This window comes from Mus caroli, chromosome 2, assembly GCF_900094665.2.
Source record: "Mus caroli chromosome 2, CAROLI_EIJ_v1.1, whole genome shotgun sequence".
Taxonomy (NCBI): domain Eukaryota; kingdom Metazoa; phylum Chordata; class Mammalia; order Rodentia; family Muridae; genus Mus; species Mus caroli.
The window spans coordinates 96,875,533-96,901,679 of NC_034571.1; the positions used below are offsets into that span (position 1 = coordinate 96,875,533).

Genomic DNA, 26,147 nt, shown 5'->3' on the forward strand with positions numbered 1-26,147 from the left:
AATTTAAGGAAAGAGACAAACCAGACTTTTCTAGTTCGTATCCAACTCACGGCCCAAGGTCAGAACTGTAAAGTACAGCACAAAGGAGCTATTCAGAAGCTGGCGAAGAGGACTTGGGACGAACGTTGTGCACAATCCGCGCTTTGATTTTGCAGTCCTGCTGGAGGGGGGCTGGTGCACGCTTGTGCACGTGCGTGTGAATAGTTATGGGGGAGCAGCTGGTCCTCCGAGAGCTGGGCGTGGATCTATGCAATCAGTAGCTCTCTAGCGAGCCGCTTGGGGTGCACCTGGGCGCTACTGGAAGGACAGCAATTCACTGTACACAGGAGGCACCGAGTCCCGAGTGGGGAAAAGACCTGCGGACCCGCACATCACGCCAGCAAGTCCTTAAAAGGGAACACCGGCATGCACGAGGTGTTCAGCGCAGGTCCTCGTTTTTCATCTGGTTCCTTTTCAGGCATCCCCTCCCACCTCGGACAAAAAGGATCCGCCTGAAAGTACACCGGTAAGAGGAAAGCCGTTCATTCTTTAGATTTGGACTCCCACCTTCTAGGTAATCCTTGGAAAACAGTGGACCTATACAGGGGTGTGATCACAGGCCTCTGAGTGCTGGGCCATTTTCAGGTCCCAGTTTAAGATAGTCTGTTCCGATTGGAGCCTAAAGTCAATATAAACAAAACTAGATAGATCTGAGAAGAGAAGCAGAGGTGCTCCCCTTCCCTCCAAACATAAATAGCTTTTCATTTCTCAAAAGAGAAGGAGGAGGGGCTTGGTAGAAAGTCGACAAGAAAGGTGAGTCGGGTCTCCTCCCAGTTTTCTTTTCCTACTTCCCTGGGCTGGGTGCTCACAGCTTTACAAGGAGCTGCCTGCCTAAGTCTAAAGCCTAGAAGGCGGGAAAGGGACAGCACATAGGGGCTTTTCCTTTTCGTTTATCTTTTAGTCCTCAGCGCTGGAGCCTGTTTTCTGGTTCCCCCAGCTTTCTGGGTCTCTGCGCCCCACCTCCTTGCCAGCTTGCTCGCTTGTTCTCTCCCCCCACCCTCCTCAGCCACACCCACCCGCTACACCCCATTCTCAGTGATTTGCATATTTCCCGCCCCTCTCGGAAACCATTGGCATAGCTCTTGCCCGGCGTGGCTGATGATTGGTGAACCGCCCGGGTGTATTTGCATGCGGGCCGCTCCAGAGGACCTATCTGTGTCTGTAACCCGCGCCCCGTAGAAGTTTGTGGAGCGCTTTCCCAGCGGCTGGTCCCGGACGGACCTCGGGCGCCTCGCTCTTCGGTGGCCGCCCCGTTTTCTCGGGATGCTTTCTGTGGTGACGGACTCTCCGGACGCTCTGTAAGGGAAGCTGAGAGCTGGCGGCCGGAGTTCAGAGGAGGAGGGCGGGGAAGCCCGCTCGCTGACAGCGGGGCGACTGGACGCGGACGGCGTCGGGCTCCGGCCGGCTGAGAGCTTCGCCTACCTTCCCGCGGCCTGTGCGCGGGCGATGCTGCGGCCCCGAGACGCGGCGCGGCGAGCACGGAGGGCGCCTCCGAGAGCCTAGAGCTGGTTTCCGCCCCCTTCCCCCGGGGCAAGTGGGCATGGAACAGTGAGAGCCCCTCGCTCGGCGAGGCCGCGCGCGGAGGCTCCCCATGGCCGGGACGTACAGCTCCACATTGAAGACTCTGGAGGACTTGACCTTGGACTCCGGGTATGGGGCCGGCGACTCCTGCCGCTCGCTCAGCCTTTCGTCTTCCAAGTCCAACTCGCAGGCGCTCAACTCTTCGGCGCAGCAGCACCGCGGGGCGGCCTGGTGGTGCTACTCCGGCTCCATGAACAGCCGCCACAACAGCTGGGACACGGTGAACACAGTGCTGCCCGAGGATCCCGAAGTGGCCGACCTCTTCTCCCGCTGCCCGCGGCTCCCGGAGCTGGAGGAGTTCCCTTGGACCGAGGGAGACGTGGCCCGGGTGCTCCGCAAAAGCGTCGGCGGCCGGAGGCTGCCCTCGTTCTCCGCCGAGGCTGTGAGGCGTTTGGCCGGACTCCTCCGCCGGGCGCTCATCCGCGTGGCCCGGGAGGCGCAGCGCCTTAGCGTGCTGCACGCTAAGTGCACCCGCTTCGAGGTGCAGAGTGCGGTGCGCCTGGTGCACAGCTGGGCGCTGGCCGAGAGCTGCGCACTGGCAGCGGTCAAGGCGTTGTCCCTCTACAGCATGAGCGCTGGGGATGGGCTGCGCCGCGGCAAGTCGGCGCGCTGCGGCCTCACTTTCTCCGTGGGCCGCTTCTTCCGTTGGATGGTGGACACTCGCATCTCCGTGCGCATCCATGAGTACGCGGCCATCTCGCTAACGGCTTGCATGGAGAACCTGGTGGAGGAGATCCGGGCCAGGGTGCTGGCGAGCCAGAGCCCAGATGGAGGAGGGGCAGGAGGTGGAGAGGTATCCGCTGAGGCCTTGGAGATGGTCATCAACAACGACGCCGAGCTCTGGGGAGTCCTGCAACCCTATGAGCATCTCATCTGTGGCAAGAACGCCAATGGTAAGCACGAGGGGGTGTGGGTGAAGGGAACTTTGACCTACAGGCTGGGTGGGCCACCCCAGGAGTGGATTTTCTTAGGAGCAAGCTGTGAAGTGAATCACGCACGTCTCTGAGAGAAATGGAATTCTGGGAGAATTCTTAAGTGGAAATCTTGTCAAAGGTTGTTTTAGGTGTCTAACTTTTGAGGATAAAGTCGTGGTTAGTGTTCTGTTGACTGTACACTAATTGAGTGAGAATGAGTGCGTGGACCAAACTACTCCTGAACCCTCTAAAGTGAGGCTTGCTGCCCTGCTACGGTTTGCCCTGTTAGTTGGATCTCTAGGAGTCTATTTTTCACCCCACCATAGGTAGATTACTGTGGTTCTTCTGGTGTTGTCTCAGCACGGTGGCAGCAAGCAGCCCAGGGGTCTGTACTCTCAACATCCGAGCCTTGGATAAATGGGATGGGTAGATTAGAATGGAGAGCCCAGGTTCTGGTGCTGCATGCACCCTGGGCTTAATGGTGCTCATAGTCAGGCCTCTTGACGGGAGGTGGAGGGAGAGCTCCCAGCTCTTAATACTATGTGCCCAGAGGTGAGGGAAACCAGAGACTCTTGAGTCTGCTTCCCAGAAAGAGCCACACGCTGGCTTCTGGGGCTGAATTTTCCAGCTGTCATTAGCCAAGTAAGCATTTGATTAAAACCTCATGTTAAATTAAATGCACAACCTTTTAGGCTTTCCTGAAAGGAAAGATGACAGGCTCAGTAAACCGCATTATGGGAATGGAGTGTGGGGGATGGGCAGCTGCACGGTGTGGAGTCTAGAAAACTAAGCACTGGGTAGCTGCACCCCAACTGAAGGCATTGCAAGGCTTCAGAGCCAAGGGTGAAAACAAACCACTTGCCGTTTGCTGTGGCAGTTTAGAGCACGACATGCATTCAACAGCAGACTGCTTATCTGACACCAGCTTCAGGGGTGGCCACCATGTATTATTTAAGATGGACCAACCTTATGGTCCAATTAGAAGGGTCACTTTGTGTGCAGCTTTCAGTGGTAAATACGCAGGTAATGGAGGAGACCAGGTGGATCCTGGAAAGGGAGAAAAGTCAAATTAGACGTGGCTTAACATACTCATGGTAGCTAAGCTTTAGAACAATGTGGCTTAACATACTCAGGATAGCAAAATTTAGAACGATAAAATGTAGAATACCAGTAATAGTCACTGTACTTAGCACTCTGTATATGATGACCACTTTTATAAACTAGCCAGTGTCTATTGGCAGTGTGAAACTGTGAACTGTATGTTTAGGTTTTTGTCCCCATTTTCTGCATACAACCCCTAAAATTCCTGGAAACTCCAAAATGAAAATATATTCTTGTATGGCAATGACTAAGTAAGAGCTTGCCACCTGTAGGTAGTTTCAGGGTGGGGATTAGTCACCAGAAAGAATAAAGCAGTCTTTAAAGGGTTAGTACCTTCTGACTTCTATCCCCAGCCTCCCACAAGAGGGGTGAGGCAAGACAGAAGGTTAAACTGATGATCAATCAGTGGCCAAGATTCTAATCAATCATGCATGTATAATAACGTCTTCATAAACAAACAAACAAACACAAATCTCAAGAGAAGGTTCCTGGTGCTTCTGGGTAGCTGAACACCGGAAGGACAAGGGACTCACCCTCCTCATGCTGTCCTATGGGGGTCTTCACCTGAGGCCTTGTAACCTTTATAAACAAGCCAGGAAATGGGTAAGTGCCTCCCTAAAGTCTGTGAGCCTCTCTAGCATACTAAATCAGAAGAGAGTATTTACAGCCAATTGGTCGGACTTGTGGCCGGACTGACCTTAAGAGTAAGACCTGGGGTTATCTCCTCATAGTGTCAGGGTTTAATTGAGTTGAACTAGAGGACACCCAGCTGTGTGTGCTTTGACATGTTTGCGTGTCCGTGGAGGAGTCTCCACACTTTGGGAGATAGAAAAAAAATACACGCTCTGTGTTGATTGTGGTGTGAGAACAGATAAATGCTTTGTCTTTTCAAGATATAAATTGCCTATAGTGTTATCCCCGTTATACAAAGGGGCTCAACCTTTTAGTCCCTTGCTTAGATTGCACAGATATTAAATAATAAAACTGGACTTTGAATCTGGCATGCTACACAGCGTTGTTTCGTCAGCCTTCAATGAGAGCAGCTGACCTGCTAGGCCCAGTGTGGAAGACACTGTATTTACTCGGTGTAGCTTATTTTGATATTCCTTGTCTTGGGTTTCATTTCTGGCACTACCACAGGACATTCTTGGAATGAGAATATTTGTCTTTCAGTGTTCCTGCTCTTAGGTCAGAGTTGAGGTCAATCCAAGAGTTGATGATGTCACCACTGATAATCATGCTTCATACTTTAAATTTGTGGCTTCAGCACTGGGAACACCAGTTCCAGGAGAGGAAGTGGAGGGCAAGGGGATTTCCATCCAGTTGTCATTGCCCAGGGGAAAGAGTTCTGTACTGAGGGAGGCCCTCAGTATAGTGGGGCCTGGACCAAACTTGGGGAATAAAGCCTCTTGGGGAAAGGCAGGTAAACCCTAACCCCATAAGCCAAATTATACTAATGATGGGCACAAAACAAAGCCCTGCATGTCCTCATGCTCAGCCAGAGCCCAGCATGCTGAATGCCTTTTTCTGACTGCAATCCAAGGCTTAGAAGAGTAGCTGCCTGTTGGAGTACCTGCAAGTTCGAAGTGGTCAGAGATCGGTTCTTCTAAGTTCCCGCTAGCAAAGAGCATTGCTTACAAAACCGCTTGGGACTTCTTTACTGGATAGTGAGGTTTTGCTGCCCCCATGACTTGACCTTTACCTCACACAGGCAGGAATACTTCCTTTCCCTAGGATGCTCAGCACCCAAGAGTCCTCCCTCTGAGTTTGCTGGTCTCTAAGGCGAGGCAACTGTTGTCGTCCCCTTCGTAACTTCGATGCCCACTTCTCGTACATAAAAACTAGGGGGTGGTCTCACTAACCAGCGACTAGGCTGATTTATTAAATCCCCTCAGACAGTGAAATGAATGTTTGCTAGAGAAGCAATGAATTGCATATGTTGGAAAGCTGTCTTCAGAGAGAAGCCTAAACCACTTAGCAAAGAAATGAAGAGTTCCAAACATTTTTTATATTAAAGTGGCCCCCAAGCCAGCAAGGTTACAGTTTATACAGCTGAAGACTGAGTGGGGAATGCCTACATATGGGAAGGGAGAGTGCTGGTTGGTATTCTTGTCCTGCTGGGTCTTCCCTTTAAATTATATATGTATTGTTGTTATGCTTGCTAATTACACAGCATGGGCACATGCATTTGACTCAGCTATAGAGAGCTCTTAAACCTTTAATGTCTTCCAACAAGGAGCTTAAGAGCTCTAGTCCATCTATTCTAGTCCATTACTCAGGATGCCAGACAAATATGGTTTTGTTCAGCCTGAGATGGATGATAAAAGTTCTGTAGTGTTTATAAAATAGGATCCCAGCTCCACGGAGCAGCAGGAGTTATACGTTGTTGATCATTTGGTATTGATGTCTTGGATCCCAGGGCGGAGTCATTAAACCCTGAGATCTTCATGACTTCCTTATGGGAAGCAGAGAAACCTCTTTAACAGAGTGGTATTCATAAACAGGGGACTGGCAGAAAATAGAATCATCTCTCTTCCACTCCCTCCCTCAGTCCTCTCTTTCTCAAGGAACTCTTATGTGCAGGTTTGATTCAGAACAGCCTTTCTAGGTTCCTTCCTGACCACTTTTCATACTAAGATTTCCTGAGTGATCGTGGTCTTTGAGAGAATTCAATTTCTTCTTTTTTTTTTTTCAGTTAAATGATGGGTTAGTGCTGAGAACACTCTTATTCCAGAGCAGTATGTGGAGTGTGTACATGCTCTGTCACGGTGGCAAATGTAAGAGTTTAAAGCCTACCTCTATGATGGACTTGGGGGCAAAATTCTTAATAGTTCAAGGCCTCTGTTTTGTAATCTGTAAAATGAAGGATAATAATACCTAGCTCATGAGATTGGCATGAGGATAGAAATCAAAAAGATCTTAGCATGCAGTAAAGGCTCAATAAATAGTAGCAATGCAATCAACAAACACGCACTCGTCACTGACGGCACCCCACTGCTACCACTGCGGTGGATTCAGTGCTGATGTACTGATCCTCAAAGTGTGTGATCCAGTGGAGGAACAAGAAAACGGAAACAAAGATTTACTCATAATAATGGTGGTGGTGGTGTTCAGGTCTACATTTTTTAAATTATATTTATTTATTGTGTTGAGGGGGCATTTGCGTTCAATGGCACATGTAGATGTCATAGGACATCTTGGAGTGAGTGCTTTCCACTGTGTAGGTTTGGGATTGACCTTGGCTTGGCGGTATTTGCCTTCACCTACTGAGCCGTTTTACTCTGTGTGTGTGTGTGTGGGGGGGTGTTCTTCTTCTTCTTCTTTTTGTTTTTCTTTTTCTTTTCTTTAACACATTTATAAAACCCAGGCTGGCTCTTTCTGCTCCTCCTACCAAGTGGCATTTTCAATTTTTTTTTTTTAATGGGATAGGTGGGGACAGTTTGAGTGGCAATTAAGGAAGGCCTCTCTGAAATTTCATTACTAGTAATTGATAATATGAACACTACTGTTTAAGGAGCATTTTGGTTGCAAACAATGACTAAGGAGTTTTCTGAATTATTCACTTATTTACCATCCGAGACAAGTGTCAACATCTCATTTTCAGCCAAGAAATAAAGAGGCTGTGTTTAAAGCAGGAATGGAAATTCTGGCTGTAGCCTTCATTTGTCAAAGAGATTGTAGGATGGATTTCCACTGGGATAATTAGCCAAAGGAGCAAGGGTTAATGGAGTTGTGAGTTGCTGTTTAATCAGTTTTAACACCTGGGTAGACTGAGCAAGGAGGGCTCCTCCCTTCTTTCTGACTGTTGTGTTATAGCCAAGGGAGCTTGTAGAACTAAAACAAAGCAAGCTTTGGAAATGAAAACTAATTTATCCTCCCCCCTCCCCCGGTTGCCCAGAAATACAGCCCCTGCCTTAGGTAGCATGAGTAACAAGCTGGGATTGTTAGGCCCCTTCTACAAAGCTTTACCTGACTTCCCCACTCTGAGCTGGAAGAGCCAAGTATCTTTGACATGTCTACAGCACTCAGGGTATGTTCTTGAATCCTTTCCTGCTCTTGCCTCTCCATCCGATTGTGACCTCAGAGGCTTCACTGTCTCCCCTGAACCTGCACAATATCTAACTTTCAGGTATTCTGCTAGTGTAGGGCTGCCTATAGGTTTTTGCCACACAGTGTGCGTCACTCCAAAATTTGCATTTAAATTCTTTTTACATGTTAGAAGAACCCTTCCCCATAAGTCCAAGCTCTTGATGAACAGAAGCATCATTTGACGGTGGGCAGGTCATGAGGAGGACATCATTCAGTTGGTGGCTATCCTAATTCCTAGGTGCTTCCCAAGCCCTGAGATAGGATGAGTGGGAAGTGAGTTGGAGGGCTTCAGGTTAGAGAGACGCCTTTCATGTGGGATACCCAGTGTGGTGGAGTTTTATAGCAGATATCCAGCAGGCAGCAGAGCAGTCAATGGGAGGACTGAGTTGAAAGTTCTTCTGATTAGTAATCTTGCTGCGTTCCCATCAACTCGATGTGCATAGGATGCTTTTCACAGAGAGATCCTCAACAGCTCATGTCTTGAAGCTCAGTGATGGTGGCAGGGCCAGGGCTAACCCCTATTTTGCTCAAACCCCAAGTCTGCACTTTTTCTATAAAGAATCATAGAATCCGAAGTAGCAAGGAACAGGTCAGTGTTTGACTCTTCAGATGTCAGGTTGGGTCAAACGCACAGCAACAATGTTACTTCTTATAGATCTTAATTGTAAATGGCCTACCATGGCTAGGCATCTTAAACTTCTCAGACCAGCCAATGCTTTCCAGGCTCAGAGAGTGAACAATGGAGATGCCATTAACTTGAAGGCACCATTATTCCTACTTTGAAGAGGCAGGGAGGGTGGCTGCCCCAGAGGGGAGTTCTTTACCAAGTTGCAGCTGCTAGACGATCAATATGTTCAGCTGTATGGAAAAGCTGAAGGGTTGCCAGAGTGATGCTCTTCGGTTAAGAGGGGTGAAGGAGCTTGGGATGCATGGACATGCAAGGGCGGGAAAGCTGCAAAAGCTACTTCAACAATAGGCCAATGGTCCTCCAATGGGGGAGAGGTGCAGAAGAATCAACCAATCCCGTCTCTTTCTTTCTGGGTGTGCATACATGAGTCTGTATATGTGGGTGGGTGTGCATGTGGAAGCCCGAAGTCTTAAACCTCTGGTGTTACTCTTCAGGTGCTGTCCACCTTGTCTGTTTTGAGACAGTCTCTCTGTGACCTGGCTAGAGCTTGTTGAATAGGCTGTACTGGCTTCAGTGAGCCCCAGTGACCCAGCCTGAGTGAGCCATCTTCCAGGCCCAGAAGAGCCTTTCTGAAGGGTACATTGATTCCCTTAGAGTGCAACAATGTGTCCAGCTGCCCACTGTATTTTGTATTCAGAGCATAGGACAAAAACTAATCAGCACAGCACTGTGCCAAGGTGATACGGCTTTTAGACCACAGGTTGCACCTCCCAAGCTGCTTTGCCTATCAGTGAACCCATGTCCTCGAGCAAATCACCCCAAGTTTCTTTTTTCTCCTACCCAAAGAGAGGCCCATTCGTCTGCTCAGGGTGCTTGCACCTGATGAGTATCAATGACCCAGGGATGTTAAGGATTCTGAGGGTTTAGAGAGAGCACAGCCTGGGGTGAGGCTGCTGAGTATGATTTCTCCTCGCCTCACCTGTGGGATGTAGGGCAAATTCTTTAACTTCTGTGACTTAGCTTCTTTCTCGGTAACAAAGTTGGCACTGTTGGCGTTTGGTACTGAATGATGTTTGTCATGAGGCTGTCCTGTGCATTGCAAGATGCTTCATAACACCCTCTTGCCACCAGTTGTTGGGACAACCCAAAGTATCTCCCAACATTTCCAGATGTTCCATGGGGAACAAATTCACCCTTGATTGGAAAGCACGGCTCTGCAAGGTAGGACTGTAATAGCCAACTCATGAGATGACTGTGAATATTTAATAAGCATCTCTATAAGAGACTTAAAAAAAATACAAACTCTAATTGAATGCATTAATTTTCTTCCCTTCTGCTAAAGACTCATGCTACTTGAGTTTCTCATGTAGGGTGGAGCATGACCCAGATCCCGGGTTGCAAGTGTTAGTCACAAGGCTCTCCTTGATGACTAATAATTGGTTTCCGGAGGTAGGAAGAAGTTATGGAGTCTGGAAAAATCACCTTCTTGCTCTGCTCAAGGTGGACTGTCCCTAGGACATGCAGTCTGGCAGTGAGGTTAGCTTTCTCCCACTGAGTACTTGCCCACCTCTGTCAAGATAACAAGAGCAATCCCTGTTTACTGCTCCAGACTCTGCGGGAGCAGTTTTGTTGTGGATATTGGATTTGGCTGATTGGACCCGATTTTCGAGCCATGCGAATGGCAGGTGATTCCTGTTTTACTCATCTGTGATACGAGCACCTTGTTGATTGTTCTTTTTTGTTTTCAGGCAGAGTCTTAGTAGACTGGACATGCCTAGAAACTACTGTGTGGCTGAAGATGACTTCAAGGTCCTGACCCTCCTTTTTTTTTTTTTTTACTCCCTGACTGAGGGGCTTACAGGCTTATAGCACCGTGCCTGGCTTTGCCTGTTTTTAAAAACAACCAAAATGGGTTTTCAGCTTTGTTTGTTTGGAGTTGCTTGTTGAGTTGGAAGGGAGGAGATGGAGAAACATAGCCCAAGTTTAGCCTGAGAAATGCCCCAGTACCCTCTGTGATCTACTTTGCGGACAGTGGCTGTGTGCAAGGCAAACAAGAAGGATTGGAGGACAAGCAGCGTTGTTTGAGGAGTTTGTGATCTAAGAGGGACAGCATAGCATGCATATGGTTAGCGGCAAAGAAGCTTGGCATCTTGTTTAAAGCAATATGGAAACAGTGCTGATAGCCCCCACTAATTGCACAATGTTACCCATCTTTGGACTTTTCATGGGCTAATTTCTTTCAGCTTCTCTGCAAGGGAGCTATAGTTTCCAGTCCATAGATGAAGGTTTTGAAGCTATACAAAGGTGGTAAGGTGGGCACCCTAGTGGTTGGAAGGGAGTGGGGCTCCTTGTAGGAGATGGAGCCTGTGAGCCAATGCAGACGTGGACAACAGAGCCTCGACCAAGAAAGAGAAAGAAGAGACTGTGTGGGAAAGACCTACAAGCCAATGCATGCATTTTTGAATGACAGCAAGTGAACCTGGTTGGCTGGGAGACTCAGCTACATAACAAGGGAGAGTAGAGGAGATAACACAGGAAAAAGTTAAAAAAAAAAAAAACACCAACAACTCACATCTTTTATCCAGATGTGAAGAAGGCTGCCAAAGTGTTGGATGAGAGTTTTCCAAAACTTATTTTTATAATTCAGAAATGGAGTGTGTCTGCTCTGCTGCTCAGCCTAACCACAACCCAGACCTCCTGTTACCCTTCTTGTTGATTGAAAGTTTGACCTCAAAAATGCACCCGTCTGCTGTTGTAGCTGTGAAAGTAATACAAGACTTTTAAATGAGCAAACTTGAACTAAAGGGAGAACCTCATTTCTCTTGTTGAACTTGACTTCCGACTTGATTAGTTCTCTGGGCTAAAGTGATCCCTGTACGTAATAAAGGTTGGGAGTGGTAAACTTTTTAAAGTAGACTACAGTGTTTATTTTTGCAGAATTCTACACTATGGAAGTAAGGAACAGCCTCAAACAAGATGAGCTAAAAGGGTCTTACTCCTCTTTGTTGACTTCAACTTTAGACAACTTGGTGTGCTCAATTTCCAGTATAGGCTTAGCAGCTGACAGCTCATTTTTGATGTGGAGTTGTTTTCTAGCTCTTGTTGATGTGTTTCTAGAATATTAGTAGAGATTTCTGTGTTACATGCTTGAGATCATAGAAGCATTTTATAATTCATCTTAATCAGGGTTGGACTCCCTAGAGTTCAGTAGAGCCCTGACAGCAAAATGCAGAGATCATACTGGGTTGGCTAATACCTTAGGTAGGTTGTGTGTGTGTGTGTGTGTCCTTTTCCTGACCCCAGTGTACTGAAGAAATTTTCTTGTCACTTGAAAACAATAAATTTCATGAGGATATTGCAGAACTACAGATAGACTCATATGTAGTAAATGATTTGAAAGTCTTTCTTTCTAAATGTTAGCTAAGAAGAGTTTCATGAGGACAAAATTTAAGTAGGGAGACTGAACTTGGAAGTCCTGGCAATAGAAACCTGAGTCCAGGGAGAGATGAAACTGAACCTCTGGGAGTGTGAGACAGGATAACCATCCCAACAAAAGCTTTTGTTGAAAGCTTGTTTTTCAAGCACTGGGTCCAGCCCAGGGCCTGTGCTCTTCCACCAAGCTACACCCTAGCCCTTTTTGTGGACAACTTTTTGGTATAACCCTTCTAAAGTATGAGATCAGTATTTTCTGATCTCATTATGAGGAAAGTTATAAGTTGACGTTTACATACTAAGCAAACTGTATACAACAGTGTCTAGAACAATCCAGCACAGAGAACTATAGACTTGGATCGAGAAAGTTCTGGGCAGGAACTTGCCTTCTCTGTGACTGGAGTGAATCACCCCAGTTTTTTTGGATCTCTGTGGTATGAGAAGGTTGGACTAGAGTCTCTGGGGGCCATTCTGTCTCTGGAAATTTTCTGGACCCCACAGGAACTCTGTGAAATCAGTTCCCTGGGATTGACCCCTGTAGTTAGTATCCTGAGGAAAGAAAAGGGCCTGGCTGAAGCAAGCTGTCCGCTGGTGAGACTAGACGCCATCTTTTTAACATTAGCATTTGCTATGATTGTTACACTTAGGTTTTGCTTTGCCTTCTCCCAGAAGGATGAGTTCTATGTACTTCTGGCTGACATAAACTGCTCGACAGCTGTGTCCAGGCCCTGGCAGGCCAGCACTGTGGTGAGGTCCAGCCCCGAGGTGACTTCATACAGCTGGTGTTTGAAGCCTGCCTACCCAGACTAGGGTATTTATAGTAGGGGAGAAGCTAGAAAAAAATACTCTACACCCTTCTCTGTCCTACTTGGGACACAGATAGGCATTGTGAGGAATGTAGAGGCAGTGCTGCCCAAGCCAGCACGATATTTTTAAATGCTGTTTGTTGGGGTTGGCATGCCTGGTTTTTCAAAAAGGAGGGGAAATGAGAGTCACTGAGGATGACAGGAGGCCAGGAGTTCTAAAAAGCCAAGATGCAGAGCTTGTTGTCCTGAGGTGTGCAGGCTTTAACTTCTCTCCTCAGTCCCAGAGTTTGAGCAGGACTTGGGAGGTTAGGATGAGAGGCGAGATTAAATAAGCTTGTGCCCTTCTCCTCCCTATCCACCTCTCAAATCCTAAGGAAAATCAATGAAGTGTTCCAGATAAGGCAGGGGTCCCTTTGTATGAACTGGGGACCTGGTGGTTTCTTCTTCATCTCAGAGCTGGGTAGATCAAGTTATACACGGAGACAAAATTGGAAAGCAAATTGCTCACAGCTGTTCTTTTGGACTTAATCCTCCCAGGGCAAGCAGGACAAGCCAGAACTGTGCTGGGATTCAATACAGGAGTGTAATACAAGGCCCCGGGGTAGAGCTGCCCTGAGAATCATCAGAATATCCCCCTCTCATGGGACCTTTGTAAAGTCTCACAGATGATATTGTCTATTTAGCTACTCTCTGGGGAGATTACAGTGCGTAGGGACTCTGGGTTAGGAGCTAGGAGGAAAGTTCAGTTTGCGGTGCATCATTTGTTCAGCAAATATTTACTGAAGACTTTTGGTGGACTGGGCAGTGTTCTGGGGAGCATGGCTGAAAGCGAGGACAGGAGGCACAATGGAGGAGCCACAGTAAGGGCCCTCATGGCTGGAGAAAGCAGCTCCCAGTAGAGGGAATAACAAGGAAGTGTTCCTGGTTGCTGTAGATGAGTGTGGTTGGGTTCCTCATGGAGCAGAAGGAGGGAGAAGAGGAAACAACACAGTGTTATTGCATAACAGTGCCATGTCTTTAAGGCTGAGTGTGCTGTGATGAACTTGAGCTGATTGACACAATTCGATTTGCAGTTTAAGAAGGTTATTCTCTCTGCCCTGTTGGGAATGGACTTTTAGTATCAAGTGTAGAAATGAGATGATCAGGGGAGAGGGGTTTGCAATCACTGAGGTAAAAGAGGGGCAAAGTGAGGGTGGGACTTGGACAGGTTGGTCATGGATGTGTGTATGGTCAGAGCCAATGGTATTTACCTACAGTCTGATATGTGAGTTAAGAGAGGAAAAACTGAGTGACAGTAAGGCTTATGGGCCAGGCTTCACTGAAGTATTGAAGGGGCAGGATTAAGCCAGAGACTAAGTGTAGATTTGGATGTTTGTCCCAGATGTAATCTACAGAGATAGTAAGTAAGAAGCTGGGGAGGAGGCAAGGCCACCTTATACTTTCTCAGTCGTGTAATAGATTGAATAGCTGTACTCAGAGCTATTTTTCCAGAGGCATAGCCCAACAAGACTGGTCAGGACTTGGGCAAGAGAGGGTTAATGTCTATTTAACATCTTCCATTGTTAGCCTAAAGAAGCCCCTTTGTAGATGGCCAATAGCCTACACCAAGGTGATCAGCTCTACTGTTTTCAGTCATTAACACGTGATCTGTTTAATTAGGTCCACTTGTCCTGTGAACTACTTGTAACTTTACGTACATGTTCTTCACTTCTGGAAAAACTAGAACCCATGTTCAGGCAGCTTTGGATTCTTGCAAATCAGTCATGAGTGAGTCAGGAATTGATATTGAAAGGGTGTTCATAGGATACTGTGTATATCCAAGGGCCTGCTCCTCAGAAGGTGGGGGCATAGGGTAGCTATGGATGGGATCTTATGGTTGCCACTGCCTGACCATCTGGTGTCTCAATTTTCCTCTGCTATTAATGGGGATATCACAGTTCTCATCAAGTAGCTCTTTCATTAATTCCCAGCAGTAGATTCATGTTATCATCACCTGGAGAGCTTAAAAATATGTGTGTCTGTGACTAATATAAGGGCCTTCCTTCAGAAACTCCGAAGGAAATGGTGTGGAAAAGGGCTCAGATGGTGTGGGGAGAGTGCTTGGGACCGTCTGGTACACGGCTAGCACTCAGACATTAGCTGTTATTAGTGGGCAGAGCATCACTGTTCTGGAGTGCTTGTTCCTGCCCCACCCAGGCTGATGGCTTTCCTTCACTCCTTAGCTATGATGCTTGGATCGCTCCTCATCCACAGAGCTCCCCGGAGAGCTCCAAGAGAAGCCTGGAGTGCTGGGCTTACCTGGGAAGGGCAAAGTTAGATCTGGAACGGCAGTGCTGCTGTGAGGTCATGATGCTTAATCAACTGGTAAAGCTGTTAATTTCATCTCTAGGATGCAGAAACTGTCTAAAGAGCTTAAGTAACCGGCTCAGGTCTCTCTCACAAGTCATATAATGAAACCGAGGCAGCCTTCCTTCAGATTCTTGAGTTCCCAACTACGCATGTGTCCTCCTTCACCAGAGAAGCCAGCAGACCATAGTGTCAACTCCCATGTCCAGCACTTAAACTACCAAGTGCTGAGCCTTACAGTGTGTACCTGGGCTGTGTGCTTCCCATGTCTTGGGCCATGTGGTTCTGCCATTGTGTGTATTCTGCATGTAGTCTTGCTGAAGAGCTTGAAGCTCAGAGAAACCCCCTGAATATCATTGATCAAAACAGGATGGCCTAGCTTGAGTCCTCCTTCACCGTGCTGCCTCCCTTCCCCTGTCCTCAGAAGTGTCTGGGTGGAGAGAAGCACAGGGTGATTTTATTAGCAAAGAAATGATGGGGTTGGTAAGGAGGGTGAGAGAGAAACTGCAGCAAGGCCCAGGTGCCCCTTATGCTTAGAACAGGGAGCCATTTAGGTGCCTTAAAATAGCCTGCTGTGGCGGGGTGCTGGCTGCCACAGGGCCTGTTCTGGAGGTGCTCCTCTGCCTATTTAAAGCCGGACCCTTCTCTCCGGTGAAGTGAATGAAATGACCTCTGAGAAACTGAGTGCTTGCCTAAAATAGTTCAAGAGGAAGAATGTTTGGAGGCGTCTGCCTCCTTGAGCCCATTTCCTCTGGATTTATGTCACCTCAGAGAACGCCTGGCCTCCTCTTGTTTACTCTTCTGGCTCGTCCCTTTCTACCTTACTTGAGTCCTGTGTCATCCTAAGCCAAAGCATCCATCCTCACAGAAGGTAGCAGCCTTTCCCGAGTAACTAAGTTGGGGCCTTTTCTGCATTTAATTTGTCTCTTATGGGGGTGGGGGTGGTGAGAGGCCATTTGTTTAGGACTTGGCCGTTTCTCTCCTCTGGCTGCAGAGTTTCCAAGATTAGAGCTCTGAAGTGAATTTTATTTTTCTTTTTTTCCCCCACTCACACAAGGGCTGCCCCAGGGAAGCCAGGGGTTTCTCACAACCTTCCTCTTGTGGTGCCTAGGAACATGTATGAAGAGCTTTAAAGTCACTCCTCAATAATGCGGCCATAGCCACATGTGGGCCATTAAGTTTTAAACATAATAAAATTCGATACTGTTAAACATCTCACACAAGCCTCCTTTCCAGTACTCCATCAGCACGCATGCCCAGTGGCTGCTGGACAAGGCAGATATAGAACACGTCCATCATCACAGACAGCTCTACGAGACAACATGCCATTAGACTGCAGGTCACCAGCTGGTCACTTGGGCCAGCTTTCTGGGTTTTCACGGATCTAAAATCTTAACTATTCCCCAGCTTCTCAGAGACCCCTCTGTTTGCAGAAGTAGGAAGATTCATGGGAGGAGAGATTAAGGGCATTGATTTTTGTGGCTCTAACCTTTGGACCCCTCGCACAAGGTTATATTTTATGGTTTCAAAGCTGTGTAGCCTAGGGCAAGTCACTTAACTTCTCTGAAAAAGTTCCCTTGTCAGTGAAATGGTTTTAGAAATACCTCATGGGGATTCCACCAGGGTTAAACAAAATGGTTAAATGTGCATAAAACAATGCCTGTTACACAGTGTTGACAAAGCTTGTGACACATTCCTTCAGTGGAGGCCAGGGTATCCGTGAAGGCACTTTATTCAGTCAAAGGTAGTCGTTTGTAAGTAACCCTTAAACACTCTAAATGGATGGAGTTGATACTATTGCTGCTGCCTTCACCAGGATGTGTGTCCTCAGGTTTAGACTCTGCTTCTTTCAGATTCTGGGCTATCCTCTCTGGTTTATTGAATGACTTCCTGGTCACGTCAGACAATGCAGAGCTCCCTTTCTCTGTGGAACTGTCTGCTCCTTTCATGCTCTGGGTGTGTTCCTTTTGAGGGCCTCTTGCCCAAAGCCAGCCTGGCAGCACTACCTGGGAAGCTACCACCAAGACAGCGGGTGATCATCAGAGACTCTTGAAACTACCCCAGAGTTGCAGGGTTTGAGTGTCTCTCATGCCCTGTGCATCTTCTGTATCCTGAGCTGTGAGAATTGAGACAAAAAGAGCCCTGGTTGGGCTCTTGGCTGAGGGGAAATTTGGAAGGAACATCTTTGGAATCAAGAGAGGTTTCTCTTGAGCTGTAGAGAGCAGAGTATCTGTTCACACTTGGGGCCTGGGTTCCACCCATGACCATTCACTCTTACCTAGATAACATAGCTGATGATTTAACTTTTCTGTACTTCAGTCCTCCCATCTGTAGAAAGGGAGTGATCCAGAGAAGCTACCTGGTCGTGTGCTTTTAAGGACTCAGTGAGATAGGACACAATAAAGTCTCCTAGTCCAGTCTCACCGTCCTCTGATGGAACTGACACAGTACTAACAGGAGTGAGCTGCAGTTCCCACCTTCCTCCTTTGTGTTCCCCAGAAACGACATTGGGGATTATTACTCTGCCATGGGCTGTTTGTACTTTCTATTTGCTGATCCAGTGTTTAAATCAGAGACGTGACCTGGAGGGGAGCTAGCACGCAAAGCCATGTGTAAATTACATGTGCATAACATGAGCTCCGTGTGCTCTTTTTCCTCTTCGTCCTTCTCTCCCTGGATGGCAGAGATAAAAAGTACACCACAGTTGTCATTCCAGACGCTCACAGGTGACCACCAGCCTGCTTTCTTCCTGCTGTGTTAGGCTGTGTGAGCAGCACTGCCCAGCAGTGCAGTGTAATCAGAGCTGGCTTCTTTCTATAGGATTCATTTGTGGTGTGGAACAGCCATGTGTTTATGCAGTTGCCACTCATTTGTCCACAGTTAGATGTGCCAAATCTGACACTTGGGGTAAACTCCAAATAACTTGGAACTATGTGCAGGCTATACAGGCGTCTTAGTCAAACTTATTACAAGGCATATATCTAAATTGGAGGAATCCAGCTGCCACTCCGCCTCTCCTCTCTTTCTATGCCTGGCTCTAGAGGGAGGAACCATTCACAAAGAGAACTTCTAAGAAAAGGAAGGACACAAGGCCAGGATATTGCATCACTGTGTTGTCACCGTTTGTGAAACATGACCAATGCTGACAAGCTGTTGTCCTATGTGGCTTCCCTGGAGACCTACAAATCACTCCTGGTTGGTTAAAGGACAACGCTGATTTCTTCTTGCCAGTTGTTTTGGCTGTGACCTGTGTTGAGGTCCACTGTCAGCACAGTCTCTATTCTTCATAGGAGGGAAGGAGGGAGGGAGGGAGGGAGGGAGGGAGGGAGAGAGAGAGAGAGAGAGAGAGAGAGAGAGAGAGAGAATGAATATGCGTGTGTGTTGATTTGAGCCCATACATATCTTCCTCTTTCCAAAAATACAAATACATATTGACCATCCATATGACTGGCTGATTGCTGGAACATCCTTGAGGCACTTAAAAATGGTACTTAACTGGCTATATTCATTTTAAACCTCCCAAATTGGGTCTGAGTTATCTGGGTGACAATTTTTACCTTCAAGACTAACTCTTTTTAATGCCTGGTAGTGACTGTATTTTCTGTTCACATTTTCTGTGTGTAGTAATTCTACAAAGCACTGTGTTTCGCCATGGCATTTTCACATATTTGTAGGGTACTTGCCATATATAACCATGTTTACCCCCTTACCATCTCTTGTTTCCTTCCCTGTCCCATTGGTACCTCCCATATCCCCCCTTCTAATTTCATGCATTTTAAGTTTAGACAGTATTCTTCAGTGTTCCTCAAGTGGTTGCGATGAGTAGGCAAATGGAAGACTGTCTGGCTTTACTGGTTATCAGTGGGGTTCTGTGCCAGGAACCTCTGAGTGTGTATCAGTCTGGCAAAGTCTAGGCTGAGAGAGACTGATTAGAGGTAGTATCTGAGGCTAGCCTGTGTCTTCTTCTCTCCTGAGTAATGAATGGAGGCTATGATCAGACCTACTCAAGGAGGAGCTTGGAGTGCCTTGGAAAAAAGAATAGAAGTCGGCAGTCTTGTGCGGTTCACTCAGCCACACCCAATGAGTGGATGGTCATATCTGTCCAGTGCCTTCTGGGAGATGAGAAAGATTCCAATGATTTTTGTTGATTGTCTCGTGGAATCCTCATTGTAGACTATGAGCTAAAGAGCCTGTTACTAATCGTGTTTCATAGATGAAAATATGAGGGCTAGGCACAGTTAAAGTGGGTAGTCCAAGGTCACTCACTCATAAGCAGGTGAAAGAACCGTTTGAGTTTTATTGCCACCAGACTTCACGCTCTACTTTCTATCCTGAAGGCTTGAATCAAAGTCAGTATACAGGGCGGCTGAGACAGCTCAGCATGTAAAGACATCTGCTAAGCCTGATGATCTGAATGCAATCCCTGAGAACCTGTGTGGTAAAAGGAGAAACCAACTCTTGTACGTTATTCCCTGACCTGCACTCATGTGCCTTGACACAGATGCATGCATACGTATACACACACATACTAAGTAAATAAAAATGAAAAAAAAAAAAAAAACCAAACCAGCAGGCTACTTAGAATAGGTCAAATAATTCCTGTCCTGTAAGAGAAATGTCAGAGTTTTCCACAAAGTATGTTTTGTGCTTTCTCTCCTCAAGGCATTGCTAATTCCCTTCTAGTCTCCTATTTCAATTGCCTCCAGACCCAGCTAAAACTGGTTTGCTCTTTTTCAGTGAGTTGTTCATGTTTTGATCTGCTGTCCTTCTTTCTTACCCCTGCTCCTTCCCCTACTCACCCCCTACACACAGATATACTTGCTAGATGGGCCTAGTGTATGTATGGGTCAGGTTCTGAGAATGCTACCATCACCTGGGGCATAAACACAGGCCCATTTTTAGTTGGTATGTGTCTTAGTCTGATAACTGACACACTCAGAGGAGCATCCTCTAAAGGGCTGAAGGGTGGGACTATGTACACTGATTGCCTGCATTCAGATTCTGGGTCTATTTCTTGCTTAATGAGTAACTGCTTAATTACACTACTACCCAGTCTACACTGTAAGACAGAGCTACTACTACTGACTTTGGAGGATAGTTACAGGAATTGAATAATACTTTCAAAAATATTTGATGTAATCTTAGCCTATAGGTAACCAGGATATTAGCCATTATGGTGGTAGAGTAGGCCCAGTGCTGATATATGCCCATGTATATCTCATATACACCATGAGCATTAAGGGAGAGGTCTGGGCTTTGCCAGTCCAGTTTAGGTTCCTTTCTTTGTGTAATTCTGGGCAGGTTTCTATGCTTTGTTTATTTTTTCTTCTGCCCCGAGGGCCAGAATCAGTGTCTTATGTATGGCTGACAAACACTTTACTATTGAACTATGATACCCTAGTCCCACTTGTATTTTAATTTGTAATATTAGACCAAAAGCTGTACCTACTGTCTGGTTTGTAAAGCTAAAATTTGGAGTTGGAGGTGCAGTTCAGCAGTCGATCCCTCACCTGACAAATGATGGGTCCATGATTCAAAGGGTGAAATTAAAAGTCAATGGCTTTATGACACGCTTCGGGTGGGTTCACTTGGCAGTGAATGGATAGATTAAAAAAAAAGAAGAAGAAGAAGAAATGGGATGAACCTTAGCAAAACTATAGTGAGAAATGTAAGCTCAGTCTTTATAAAGTTAAAAGAAAAAGGTCTTGAGGAATATATTACAGGTCAGATCAATCAAGACAGCAGAAAAGGGAAGATGAGGGCCAAACACAGATAACGGCTGTCTATATCTTATGGGGAGGGAAAAGGAGATGGGGAGGGAGACTCATGTGGTTTAGATGTCTGTGCTTGCCACAGCTCTAGCTTTGTCTTGGGGGGTGATTTCACATTATTATAGCTAATTAAAAGTGGTCATGGATGAAGGATTGTGGTAAATCAAATTAATGCACCTGAGGTTAAAAATGACTGGGTTCCCATTTGGTGGTGGCTACTTATTATTAGCATGCTATGGACCACCTGGGTTATGCTGGGAGCTTCCCTTGGTGCTCTCTGTGATTGCCTGTGATTTTGGGTAAAATACCTGAGTACCAAGGCTTTCCTCTTCCAGCCACAGTGGCCTTCTTTTATAGAGAGCCCAGAACAGTCTGGATATTCAGGTCGCCTTGCTTCTCAGGTTTGGGCCAACACGTGGGCATAAGTGCCTGTGTGAGTCTAAACTCACTGAACAAAGACAGGGTTGTTTTGTCCTTGCTGGGCCAGATGGAAGGCTTTCATTAGTCACTTTGGGAGCATTCATATTAGCTGGGAGATTTTCTTTCCAAGGGTTGGAGCTGACAGTGTTTGCCTTGGGATGGTCTTAGTCCTCTCTGCTTTCATTGCTACTGCCAAGTATCACAACCCTTGCCTACGGCTTTGCTCTACCCATGGTTCCTTTTCCTTAACACGGGGAAGCATGGAGGATATTTGAGATGGCCCAATCACATGCTCCCAGGTCAGTGGCATCTGGGTACAAGTAATTCTCAGGCCTAGCTCCTCTTCTCTGGCTGTGGTAAAGCGACAGAGACAAGAGCCCCGGTTTTGGAGCCAGGGAGACCTGAATTCCATTTCAGACTCAGCCATGTAATCTGAGGTAACAGTATTGTTTTTTCCTGTATGTTGAACTGGGACCAGTGAATTGTCACATAGGTACATGTGTGCAACTTACCTAGGTCATGATTAAACTCCAAGGAGGGGCTGGGGATGTAGCGCAGTTGTAGAGTGCCTACCTAGTATGCATAAACCCCTGGCTTCAGTGCCCAGCCCTACCCAAACTAGGGCTGAGAGTAGGAGGACAAGAAATCGAGCCCATCCTATACTATATCACAAGTTTGTGGTCAGGAGGCCTCAAAACCAAAACCACACGGTAACAACAAAAGGATCTTAGGCCCTCAATGGCCCTTCCTGTCAGCAACTCCCCACATACACCTCAAGTACCCAAAGAGGTCTGGTTTTTGTTGCTATCAACTGTTCTGAACTTTTAGGGCTGAGGCATTATTAAAACCCTTCTGAGCTTCAGTTTCTTTTGTGGAAAGTGAAAATGTAGGGCTGTGTTACTGCATTGATTTGGGAAAATCTAACAGGACAGGGTACATGAAGTCCACAATAAGAGAATTATCCAGCAGGTATCACTAGGTTAGGCAGAGCTGTGTTGTTTCTGATGGCAGTGTTGGCTCTAGAGAGTCAGGCTCCTGCTGACGTTATGGCATTTGTTTTCTGTGCCCTCTGTGTTCTACTACTGTCTTGAACCTGCTTCAGGTTGTTCACACAGTGGCTTGCAGGACTTCTGCTAGAAACCAATACTTGATGCTTCAGTTGATAGAAGAATGAGCAGTAAAGAAAGCATTCTGCAGCCTCCCTCTCCAAACCTGTGATTCAGAGTCGGTCTGTTTTCTGTATTAGCAAAATCGATAGCTATATCACAAAGCACAAGCTTGGGTCAGACCTGTTTCTCTAAACTGAGAGTTGGTGGTTAGTGTGCCCTGGGTGCCATGTTTGTTGACGTGCAAGGATGCTAAATTTTTTGTTTTAAAACTAAACAAAAACCACCCCATATGATGGCCCAAAATTTCTACAATGGTAAATATTTCCTTGAGTCAAAGAGAAGAAAAAACAGGATACCCATGTTGAGGGGTTTTTGTTTTTGTTTTTTCTGAGGTGGGGGGCACTTTGTGATGCTTGTTTTACATTAGGCCTTAATCTGTGTGGTATTTACGCTCTTTCCTGACTTTAGGCCTTCATGAAGAAGGCAGGACTGCAGGAGATAGGGCATCCAAGGAACTTATAAAGACAAATTCCCCGAGTCAGAGATGGAGTCTGAAGCTGGGATCTGTCCTTAGAACCTTCTCCCTACACTCACAGAACACTGACAATATGTCAAGGACAGTGTGAAGAGAGCAGTGACTGTGAGCAGCTTTGAGCCAAAGGCATGCATTCAGCAGATTGTTACAATGCAGACTGTGTACTACATGTGGAAGACCTTAGTTAGTAAGCCAGGTTGGGCCCAGGGGTTGACGTGGTCCTGGAAGCTGAAAAAACTACAAGAATAAATCTCAGACATCTCATGTCATATGTGACTCGTGTCAGAGTGTCCCTGAGACCCCTCATCTAAGGAGACATTTCCCAGGGTAACTTCTGCCCACCCCTAAATGAGGTTGTGCTTTTGCTAAACCTCTGGATGTGTCTGCAGCTGGCATTCCCTTGCTGTTTCTGATCGCTTTGCAGCGCCCCTGCTCCATGCTGCGATGTTTTAAAGACAGGGGCCTTCTCACTCTGGAAAAGGGTTTCACTTTCTTCCCAGGTAAGTAAGAGAGGTTAGGCAGGAGATCTGCATGGAAAAGAAGTACTTTATTAGCAAGAGTTTGTGAGAAAGAACACCGCTCTAGTATGGAGCTGGAAGAGAAACATGTTTGCTGAGAAGGAGATACCCACTTGGCATCCCCTGTGTGGCCAGCCATTGCATAGGGAGCCAGCACTCCAAATTTCTCCAGTTACCATGGGACCCAGACTTTGACAGGAAATCATGGTAGGGTGGGAAGGAATCCAAAATACACATGGCTGGCATACAGGATGCAGTTAGGAAAGAGAAGAGAACAGTCCATCTATTTTCCTGCGCCGAGTTCTCTAGCTTCAAATGGGGCTGTTCTCTAAGCCTCCCTCTGAAGTAGGTCCATTTTATGGACCTGATTTTCAGGCATGAACTTTTTCCATATTAAGCAATACTTCTGTGATTAAAGTGGCCCCTTTATATGTTTGTGGAGGGTATTTCTTAGCCGTGTGTGTGTGTGTGTGTGTGTGTGTGTGTGTGTGTGTGTGTGATTTGTGTGTTTTAAGTCTACAAACTAAAAAAGGAAAAAAATTCTCTTCAGTCAAGGAGACACTTTTCTGGTCTTTCGGATTTTTCCTGAGCTATCTCTCTGCTGAAGCAGCCTGCTGGAAGCCCAGCACCCTTCATTGACTGAGTTGTGCCAGTAGTAACAGGAGGACTTTTGTGGCTAAATTTTCTGGAAATTTCAGCCGCCATGTTAAGAAGGTGAAATGTCTCATCCACAAAGAAGCACATTTGCATCCTGTCAGTGAAGTCCGTTAAACTGGGAAGCTAGGAGAGGGATCTTGCTTGGGCCTTTTTGCAAACGGAACTCTGGAAAAGTTCAGCAGGACCTGACTGTGCATAGCCTGGGACCAGTTCCAGACCTCCAGAACATTTAACAGGTTGCTATTGATAGCATTTTCCATGAACCACGCAGTCTAGCAGTGTCTTTGAAACCCTCCCATATTTCTTGGGAAATGTCCTCGACTGTTGATGGAAACGGCAACTCTGCCACAGGGTTTTCATCACTGTGCCTCCTTAATACCCCTCTTTCTTCTTTCCTCTTCCTCTCTCTTTTCCCTCTCCCTTTCTTCTCCCTCTCTCCACCTCTTTCCTTCCAGACTGAGTGTAATTTGTCAGGCACCTTAACGTCACCAAGCTTCTTGCTCTTGTCCCTCATGATGACGCTAACTATAGTTGGTTTAGAAGAGGTGACTAGACCAGCCCTAATAGCAGTAGAGTACCTTATGGTTTTTGCAGATGTCTTTGATATTCTTTCTCCTCTGAGATAACAACCTCTGTAACTCACCATTTAACTGTGACTTTATTTAAAGTCCCTTGCTACACGTTGTGCAGACTACCTTATGTGAGCCTCAGAACCCACCCTGTGCTGTATTGCTATGATTTATTTCCAGTTTACGGATCAGCTATGACTCAGAAGAGCTGGTGCTAATTGAGGATGAGATAGACTGGTGATGTGCAGCTTCACCTGACTCAGAGACCATATTCCTGACCACCATGCAGTACTGCCTTCTCTATATGCTGTGCTGCTTTTCAAGAAAATAAAACCACAGAGTAACCCATCCAGGGCCAAAAGTACCTTGAGGAACTAGAGGGTTTTTTTCTTACCCAGAACTTTCTTCTCTGAGCAGTGGCCCCAACGGAGGTCCCTGACATCCAAGTTAGCAGCAGTGGGTCAGAGACAATCAGTCTTAGGTTCATATTCAAGGTAGGTGAGGTGTTCTGGGAGGCCAGTACACTGTCTTTATATTCCAGGTAATTTGCCTGAAGCTGAGAAGCTGTAAAGTTTCAGCTTTTTAAGTGCACTTCTGTTCAAATTTTATGTTTCAGGACTCTGCAGGTTGCAGATGCAGATCAAACCAATTTAAGCAAAGTGAATTTACTGCCTTAAGGTCCTGAGTAGGGCTGGCTTCCAATGTGCTTTGATTCAGAGGTTCGGAGACCCTGGATATCTCCTCTAAATTTTGCTCTAGGTATGCTTATAAACTGGCTGCAACAACCTTGCCTTTGAGGAAGAACAAGGGCCAAGCTGGCTTCCCTAATAGCTCAAACAAAAACTGTGTCTGTGAGGTTGCTTAGATGTGATAAGCCTAGTCAGAGTCATGTGTCTGTCATTGAACCAGTTACTTTAGTCTAGGGCCACATGCTTTTTCTCTTGATGCAGAGAGAGGGTAAGGGACCCGTGGGTCTGAGAATGGTAGGTGGGCTATGGAAAGAAGATGGAGAGATGGAGCTGCTGGTTGAACTAGATAGAAAAGTAGAATAGAAAAAGTAACCATAGGGAATGCAGCCAACACCCACAGTAGGCTAGACAAGAGTAGTTTTTTTTATTTTAAGGGTTTCAACTTGCCATTATTAATAAGTATCCCTTCTTGTTGTTGCAGTTTGGGCATTTATTTTGTGTGTATGTGTACAGAGCCTGTGTTCCTATGGGTATACATACACATGGATGTCCTTGTATGCGGAAGCCAGAGGACAACTTCAGATGTTGTTTCTTAGGAGCTGTTGATCTCATATTTGTAATCAAGGTCTTTGACCAGGATCCAGGGCTCAGTGGTTAAGCTAGGCTGGATGGCTCTCTGTTCAGAGATCTACCCTTCTCTGCCTCCCTAGCTCTGAGATTATTCGTGTGTGCCACCATGCCCAGCTTTGTATTAGTTGCTGAAGAATGAGCTCATGTCTTCATGCTTGGGCAGCAGGCACTTTACTAACTGAGCTGTCTCCTCATCCCCAAGTCAAAGAGCAATGTCATTTATTTATTTATTTATTTAGTCATTCTTTCTGGCTTCAGTGTCTATTTGTTCTAATGGAACTTTTCCCTCTGGAAGGAAAGCACTTCTTTAGAT

The 26,147-nt window shown here is 46.5% G+C and overlaps 1 protein-coding gene across 1 annotated transcript in view; it reads left to right on the forward strand.

The window, feature by feature from the left end:
- Positions 1–1,206: 1,206 nt before the first annotated feature.
- Positions 1,207–26,147, forward strand: part of Abtb2 (ankyrin repeat and BTB domain containing 2) — a 151,643-nt gene continuing 126,702 nt past the window's right edge. Inside the window, exon 1 of the mRNA XM_021179050.2 lies at positions 1,207–2,513. Within this exon, the coding sequence (XP_021034709.1) occupies positions 1,631–2,513 (883 nt within the window). The 5' untranslated portion in view covers positions 1,207–1,630. The remainder of the gene's footprint in view (positions 2,514–26,147) is intronic.